The sequence below is a fragment of the Helianthus annuus genome, chromosome 10, assembly GCF_002127325.2.
Source record: "Helianthus annuus cultivar XRQ/B chromosome 10, HanXRQr2.0-SUNRISE, whole genome shotgun sequence".
Lineage (NCBI taxonomy): Eukaryota > Viridiplantae > Streptophyta > Magnoliopsida > Asterales > Asteraceae > Helianthus > Helianthus annuus.
Window position 1 is genome coordinate 170,840,208 of NC_035442.2, and position 9,107 is coordinate 170,849,314.

The window sequence follows — 9,107 nt, forward strand, 5'->3', positions numbered from 1 at the left end:
TTAAAAGGTTATTTACATCAAAATATAAGTTATAAAAGTCAACAATTTTTAAAATATAAGTTATAAACGTTAATAATTTTAAAAGGCAATTCTTAAAAATTTGTTTAGTAACAATATAAAGTATAAATTGCAATAAATAAAACAATAATATATGTAATGTTTGATATAATTTCTCTCTTTTACACAAAACCAAGACAATTAATAAATGGGTATGTGATATTAGTGGAGAGTTCAAATGAGAGGAATTAAAAATTAAGAATAAAAAGAATAAATGATACAAAGGTAATTTGAATAAATCATTTAATGAGTCTATTATTTATTTTTGCTATTCAGATTAATAAACTCTGATAATTTAATGAGCCTATCTTATAAAATACTTGTGCACCTTACACAATAAAAACAATCCTGCACATGATCTTACTTTTCAACGTTGGTACACCATTAAAACAATATTTTGGTGTAGGATACAGAATGTGTAGAACTCAAACACTTTTAAATAATTTTGCGACTCATAATATAATATGTGTAGGACACAAAATTTTTAAATAATTTTGTCACTTCTAATAAAATTTGTGTAGGAGCCAATACATTAATGATGGTTAAGGAGGAATTTATGGTTGCATTAATAAGACTTAGTAACTCTTTAAAATATTTATTAATATTTTACATCAAAATGTCTATACTACCCTTAGTAATTAAAGCATTAATTAAAAGTGAACAAAAATGATATCTTGATTCACAACCATTGATAAAAAAAAATATAGGGTCTAGATTACTTCATTTTTTCTTCTTTTAAGAAGATTCTTCTCAAATGAACCTCTTCCTGTGATATTATATCAAATTCAATCTGGAGTAGCAGGAGTGGTCATGGGTCAGTTGGATGGATTTATGTTAATGATTCTTAATACTATACTTTGGTTTTGAAACTGTTATATTTGCTTCCGCTGAATCACTTTGGTTTTCATTTAACTTGTTGACGGTATTTTATTTATAATTAAGGATTTTATTTTTAAACTGGTACGCGTTCGATGTAATTAGTGGCTCATTGTTGGTACGTCACACGCCTAATAGGGACATGCCCTAGGTGGGATTTGGGGGTGTGACATAAGACAATAATCAAATACTCGAATAATGCACTCCTTGACCCGATCGTAACACTAGACCCTAATACACGGTCCAACCACTTGTCTACCCCTAATTATTGTTTAGTCGATCAAACAATTTCTATGATTCCCTGAACTGTTCGTGCCACCAGATCGTCTTCACCATATCATGGGACTATACATAACCCTGATGGCAAGAGAGCCACCGAAGAAATGTCCTCGCCATTCATCACCACGGATATTGTTGGGAAATCTATAGTTGCATAGACAATGAGTGATCCCGTCATATAACAGATTGTCTCCTGCAGCACCATAACCTGGTCGTCTTCGGTTGTCCTTTCCTTTACACGTGTAAAAACAATAAATTTAGAAAATAAACATTTAATTATTAAGATTAGTACAAATAAATAAAAAGTGACTTTATAAACCTACCATATTGGAATATAAAATGGAGATGCAGTTAGGACTTGTTTCATCTTGGCCCAATGGTAAATGGATCATGTTTCTAGCGGCAATCCTATGGCATATCACATCCCATATACACCTATCTTTTGTTTTCAACATATCAAACAGGTGTTGGTGATTTGTGGGTATCCAGACTGAATAGGTTGCACTAGTGACTATTCCCATTGGTTCACCAAAACCACTTATGTAATTGTGTGCCATGATCCTTGGTCTTTTCGGTGCATGATCCGCAACCAAATCCCATTGTTGACCATCGGTTAAACAAACCCCACCACAAAAGATACTCATCATGCGTTGTGCTAGGCCTCTTAAGCTTCTTTTGTATCTTGAAGCAGGTGGTGGTTGAGGGTGGGAGACATGATGGCTGTTATGCTTTCACAATGCCTCAAAAGTGCACTAATCCATCTTTGTGCACCGAAGCCCACACCCGAGTTGATTAACTGACGATACTGGTGGGAGACCGATTGCTCATCGTATTCAGTATGTTCGATCCACGTAACCTACACATATTCATTATCAAAATATATCATAGAGGAGAATAAAAAATAATAAAAAAGTCTAAGAAGACTTACAAGTTGGAGAGCACCATTTCTTGAGCCTCCTGTACCATTGGAAATCACTTCCATTGTAGTACAACTGCCTATCATGCCTATAAACATTTCTCTCCATTGATCCTACAAATTCATGTTTAGTTATGTATAAGTTAATGTAATCATGGGTTCTCTATGAAAGTAACAAGAACAAAAAGATAAGTTACCGCGTTGAGTAATGCTTCTACAAGGGTTGAGCTAGTCATCGGTACCACGCTCCTAGCCCGTGTAGCCTCAGATACGAATCCAGGTGGTTTTGTGCCAAGGGAAGGAGGAAAAGCCCTTTCATATTCAACAAAATTAAGGGTTTCTCCTCCACCTTCTATGTTTCTATTCCATAGTGGAGCATTGACATTCCCAAGCTTTAAGAGCACTTCCATGGCTCTTGATGCTTGCACAAGATATTCATTCCTTTGAATGGGTATGTCGTAGTCCATAAGTGATCGACTCATGATTGGGTTTAAAGGGTCACCAGGAATTGTCACTTTGTTTGGCAATGGTATACCAAACATTTGACTGACATGACTGGCGAAATTAGCCATGTGGCTAAGTTCCTCTTTCAACCGTGCGTTCTCTATCATGACTTTGTGTTTTTGAATGGACCTGTCTGGTATTGTTGCTTGTGCACCACATTTGTTGCAAAGCGGGTTCTTTAGGACTTCTGCCATTGCTAAATTCTCAAGCCTCAGTTGCTCGTTCTCTTGCTTCAAAATCACATTCTCACTGCGCTCCTTTTGACTCTGCACAAGTGTAGTTACCCTTATGATTTTTAGCACCAATAATTTTAATAATTGGGGGGGGGGATTCAACTTATACATTTATTATAAGGTCTGGATTTTTATATATTTCTTAAACATATATGTTTTACCATGGAATTTTACTATGAAAATGAAAATATAATTCAACATTACCTTCAATTGAGTTCTTCTATTCTGGAACCAAAATTTGACCTTATTCATAGTGATATTGAGTTTATTTGCAATTTCAGTCCTTTCTTTCTCGGTAGGGTGAGGGTTCTTTTTGAAGAATCTATTACCACAAAACGAAACAAAACAAAATAAACTAAAAGAAGTATGCATGCATGCACTTAGAATTTGATCACTAGTTGAAAGGAAAAGTGAGTATTACTTTTCAAGTTCTTCAACTTGCTCTCGTGTGTAACGGCTATATTATCGTGAACTCGAAGATGAACCGCCATGATTGATTTCCTCTTCGTCACTAGACCTGACTTCACAATTCTCATTTTCATCGGATGTGGTTGCAGGTACTTCTTCCCTGGCCCTTTGATTACCATTTCCTTCCATTTTTGGCTTATGTCTGCAAAATCATATATGAAATCCAATAAAAATATGTATTTAAAATCCACATATAACAATAATAAAGCTTCACAAAAGAATACGACAACAAACATCAACCCCTATTAATATTTATTCACAACACTACCCACCATTATTAAAGATTATTGAATTACTCAGAGAATCTCCATAAGAGCAAAATAAAAAAAATATCATATTTTAAGTTTTTTTCTAAATAACTATAACTAAATCTTATAATCTTTTAAAAGAATTTATATTTTTTGAAGATTTTAAATAACTCAGACTTGATAGTATTTCCTTTTCAGATATGGAACGAAAACACAATATATATATATATATATATATATAAGTTTTTTCAAGAGAATTTGTGTTTTTGAATATTTTATAATAAATAACTCAGATTTGATTGTATTTCATTTTCAGTTATGAAATGAGAAAATTATATATATATATATATAACTTCATTTCTATCTACAACCAACTCTAAACATACTCTAATTAAACCTCGTTGTTAGAGCATTCACATCCTGCCCTCTGTATCATCTTATTCTCTAAAATTTAAAAAATAGTTTATAAAACCATCTAAAATACCACTCTATCCCATCCTCTATAATAGAGAACACTTTTGAGAAAACAAAATCAAACATCTACATTCAGAGTTTCAAATCCAAACCTCTCTAATTATTGTGAGTGTATAATAAAGTGAAAAAAATTATAAAATAACTGTATGTGAGTAAAATAAAGATAGAGATGGAGAATGGAATGTGTGAAGTTGTTTAAAACTAGACCAATTTTATAGAAAAATGTCTTTTTAGTTAATTATATAGATAGAGAAGGAGAATGGGATGTGAATGCTCTTATCATGTGGTATTGAATTTAACAACAAAAGGTAAAATAATAATAATAATAATAATAATAATAATAATAATAATAATAATAAAAATAATAATAATAATAATAATAATAAGTCGGGTGTTTATCGAATCGGATATTAGGTTCCTTAGGTTAACCGAATATGTTTTTCTAATTAAGATGTGGCAACTAGACCAGAGAGGGTTTGAGCTTTCTATTAGGTATTTTGGATTGGGATTTTAGAACTCAACAATCCGTAACTTGATTCGGAAAACGAGTCTATTTTCAGAGGTTCAAATTCAATGCAAAAAAGCTTAACACCCCTATTGACATAATATGTCATGAGTTTTATAAAAAAAATGTAGTTAACTTTCTAGTTAACTTAGGCAATTTCAATACAGTAAAAAAATGATTGAATGTAAATAATCATTGCATCGAATTTGAAACTAAAACATGAATAATGTTATACACAAAATTCAAACTCAAACTCAAACTCAAACTCAAAAATTTTAAATAACAAACAAATCTAAAAACAAGTATTGTTACAAAATACAAAATAAAATACATACATAGAGGGTACTTTATCACTTGTTGGGATTAGTCGATCTAGGAAGGAGCTTTCTCTTAAAATCCTTTTAACCAACAAATGAGACTCGAGGATGAATTGTGTGTTAGTGATGCGAATGGAAGACATATATATAAGCAAAGGAAGATGAAAGAAAGGGACATTGTTGTATCTTTAGGGGTGTTTATAAAAATATGTAGAAAATCTTATTTCAATGCCTTTTTCAACTTTAAATTTGAGACTTTAATGAATTTCCTGCTACAAAAATAAACTTCTAACAACTTCCTTACTATGTAAAAACATCTTGTTTCATAAAATCATAGGATGTGACCGCCAAGTAGTCAAACATGTATGTGTAAACCAAATCTCATGTGATAGTTACCATGAATTTATTAAGAGAAACAAAATAAAGTCTATATTTCTAATTTATTTGTAACTAGTATTAAGCACTCCTTGTATTGCGGCGGTGCCATCATCACTGAACTTGTGGCAGGTTAATGTGAATAATTTAGACCAAAGCATAAAACACAGATAAGAATAACTAAGTTGATCTAGTACCCGCGCATTGCGACGAACCTGTCAAATGAGAAAAAATAGGCAACAAAAAAATGTTGAACCACACACACGTTGCGCCGTGTTAACTCGTCAAATTTAGAACGAAACGTAAAACGAAAAATTTGCGTAAAACGAAAAGTATATGGGACCAAAGTTGAAAGTGCTAAAGTTGTGAGATTAAATTTCAAAAGATGAGTTTTGGTGTAATAAGTAATAAAAAAAAATAGTTCTCGGTTAAAAGTGAAAAATCATTTTTTTTTTTTTTTTGAAAACCTCCCAAAGCATATGTACAAAAATGTTGTAAATTTAGAGTATGGAAATGTAAATGATACTATCTAATACCAATGTTTTAAATACCGGTATGAACTGGTCGGGTTAAACTGGATATCGGACACGAGCCCAGTATGATAAAGGCCGTTAAAAGCCACATACGTATGTCTTATGTACCGGCGGTAATTCTGCTTCTACCGGTTCAAACCGTTGAACTGATTTGCATTATCTTAAAATTTGATTTTTTTTTTATTTTTAATAAAATACTATATAAATGTAATATTGCTTTTCCACGTTTCCGCTAATTAACTAAAGACCTTCCCTTTTAATATTCCATCACTGTTGAAATTGCTACTCACCTCGTCTAATATAATGTTGTTTATTACTAATAAAAATCCACTAAAAATGCTTAATATTTTATAAGAAAATAGTTTTTTTTAAAATAAAATTATGATCAGTTACATAAATAGTAATAGAGATTAGATTATTTTTTGAGAAGAATTCGTATTTTATGAAACTATAGGGTTAACTAATAACCCGGTTGAACCAACGGGTACAATCCGATTCAATCGGTTAAATCATTTTAGAGTCAAACCCGATATGATTTACAAACCGGAATTTAAAACATTGTTTAATACTATTAAATGGATTTAGAGTTAATTGTGTACAAATTTATTTTTACAACCCTTTTGGCCTCTAACGTCTTTCTTCCTAACTCTTTTGGTACTTAACATTTAATGGATGGAGTTAGTGTTAGGAGCTAAAAGGGTTAGAAAAAAAAACGTTGGGGGCTCATATATTAAAAAAAATCTTTTCTAGACTAAAAGGGTAAAAGTGATATAATCACATGGACCAAAATCGTAATTTCCTCTTACATATTTATATATATATATTTGACCAAGTCAAATGTAGCAATTCTTAGAAGATTATATTTATATGAATACTATATGTGGTTGATACAAATAATAAAAATAAAACATTGATTAGATCTCAAAAAACATAATGTGATAAATTCAAAGTATATCTTGTTGCTTGTATTTTAATTTTGTAATTGTATAATTTGTTTTGTTTTTCATAGTTATTTAGTTGTCATTATTACATTTAATATATATTTATCTTACATTTTAATGTTGCACTTGATTCTTATTTAAAATTTTAAAACTTCTAGGAATAATATTTCTTGTTAAGATGACAAATGTAAAACCAATGATATAGATTATTATGGGCCAACTTTTATGTAAATAAAAGTAATTAATGAAGCATTTTGGTTGCAACAACTTTTACGCAAATGAATCATTTTGGTAAGATGATACAAATACAAATCAATTTTTTGTTTTTTTCTTTACAAGTAATTTTTTTTAAAAATAAATTTCATTGGAAACAGCCTCCGACCCAAACGGGTAAAAGGCCATACAAATAATAAAAACAAAACATTGATTAGATCTCAAAAAACATAATGTGATAAATTCAAAGTATATCTTGTTGCTTGTATTTTAATTTTATAATTGTATAATTTGTTTTGTTATTCATAGTTATTTAGTTGTCATTATTACATTTAATATATAGGTAAAGGATCAAATAGAAATAAAATTAACGTACGAAACGTACGAATTGGGGGAAAAAGCAAAAAAAGTGGCGGTGTCATTTTGGTAATTATCAGCAACTTCAATATAATATTACTGGGGAAAAAGCAAAAAGTGTCTTGTAGAGTAATTTTGAGCATTTGTAGAGTAATTTTGAGCATCTGTAGAGTAATTTTGGGAAATGTAGAGTAATTATCAAATTACTCTAGTAGAGTAATTATCAAATTACTCTAGTAGAGTAATTATCAAATTACTCTAGTAGAGTAATTTTGACTTCTGTAGAGTAATTTTGGAAAATGTCTTGTAGAGTAATTTTGTTAGCATTTAGTTATGGGGTTTAGCTTTATGGTTTAGTTTTTAGCTTTTAGTTGGGGGGATGGGGGGGGTTAGTTTTTTTTAGGTTTTTGGGGGGTGGGGGGTGGTTTAGGTTTTTGGGGGGTGGGGGACGGGTTAGTGTAATTTTGATAATTACCCTACACGACCAAAATTACTCTACATGAACATTTACAATGGTTTAGGTTTTTTTAGGTTTGGGGGGGGGGGGGTTATGTAATTTTGATAATTACCCTACAATTTGATAATTACCCTACACGACCAAAATTACTCTACATGAACATTTATAAAATTACTCTACAGAAGCTCAAACTACTCTACTAGAGTAATTTTGAAGTTGCTGATAATTACCAAAATGACACCGCCACTTTTTGCTTTTTCCCCCAATTCGTACGTTTCGTACGTTTACTTTATTTTTACAAGAACTTAACTCTTAATATATCTTTATCTTACATTTTAATGTTGCACTTGATTCTTATTTAAAATTTTAAAACTTCTAGGAATAATATTTCTTGTTAAGATGACAAATGTAAAATCAATGATATAGAGTATTATGGGCCAACTTTTATGTAAATAAAAGTAATTAATGAAGAATTTTGGTTGCAACAACTTTTACGCAAATGAATCATTTTGGTAAGATGATACAAATACAAATCAATTTTTTGTTTTTTTCTTTACAAGTAATTTTTTTTAAAAATAAACTTCATTGGAAACAGCCTCCGACCCAAACCCAAACGAGCAAAAGGCCAAACAAAACAACATCACCTCCGACCCAAACGGGCAAAGGGCAAATACTTTATTTCATGAAAATCTCACTATAACATTATCATTACAATTTTTTCTCTTGACGTCTTTTTTCCTAACCCTTTTGGCCTCTAACATTTAATGGATGGGGTTAGTGTTAAGGGCCAAAAGGGTTAGAAAAATAAGACGTTGGGGATTCAGATGTTAAAAAATTCTTTTTTGTGCTAAAAGAGTAAATGTGATATAACCACATGGGCCAAAATCGTAATCTATTCTTACACATTTATATATATAATTGACCAAGTCTAATGTAGTACTTCTTAGGAGATTATATTTATATGAACACTATATGTGGTTGATACAAATAATAAAAACAAAACATTGATTAGATCTCAAAAAACATAATGTGATAAATTCAAAGTATATCTAGTTGCTTGTATTTTAATTGTATAATTTGTTTTGTTACTCACAATTGAATTCATGTATCTGGTCAAATCTCATTTACTTTGGGAATTCTATTAATTTTTACTTTAATGTATAAAGAACTCAATCTTTTGTGTTCCTACATATAAATGAAAATCTGCAATAAAAATGGTAATATAATAAAGTAATTGGAAATCTATTATCATGAAGTTAATACAAAAAAAAAAAAATACAAGGAAATCTATTATCATGAAGTAATGATAATGTAATAGTGAGATTTTCATGAAATAAACCGATGATGAATAGTT

General features: G+C 30.5%; 1 protein-coding gene across 1 annotated transcript; it reads right to left on the minus strand.

Annotated features, from left to right (window-relative positions):
* Window positions 1–1,876: 1,876 nt before the first annotated feature.
* LOC110893204 (homeobox-leucine zipper protein ROC5) lies at window positions 1,877–3,452 on the minus strand. Its single transcript, XM_022140320.1, has 5 exons — window positions 3,304–3,452; window positions 3,070–3,187; window positions 2,326–2,898; window positions 2,141–2,242; window positions 1,877–2,068 (listed from the first exon to the last, which is right to left on the minus strand). The coding sequence occupies exons 1-5, from the start codon at window positions 3,450–3,452 to the stop codon at window positions 1,877–1,879; spliced, it is 1,134 nt and encodes a 377-aa protein (XP_021996012.1).
* Between the last annotated feature and the right edge of the window lie 5,655 nt (window positions 3,453–9,107).

Bases quoted from the DNA above. Each gene is read 5' to 3' on its own strand.
- LOC110893204 (XM_022140320.1), bottom strand. From the start codon at position 3,452: ATGGTAATCAAAGGGCCAGGGAAGAAGTACCTGCAACCACATCCGATG. The intron at 2,899-3,069 runs GTAATGTTGAAT...ACACTTGTGCAG, and splicing joins ATAGAAGAACTCAATTGAAG to AGTCAAAAGGAGCGCAGTGA. The intron at 2,243-2,325 runs GTAACTTATCTT...ATGAATTTGTAG, and splicing joins TAGAAGCATTACTCAACGCG to GATCAATGGAGAGAAATGTT.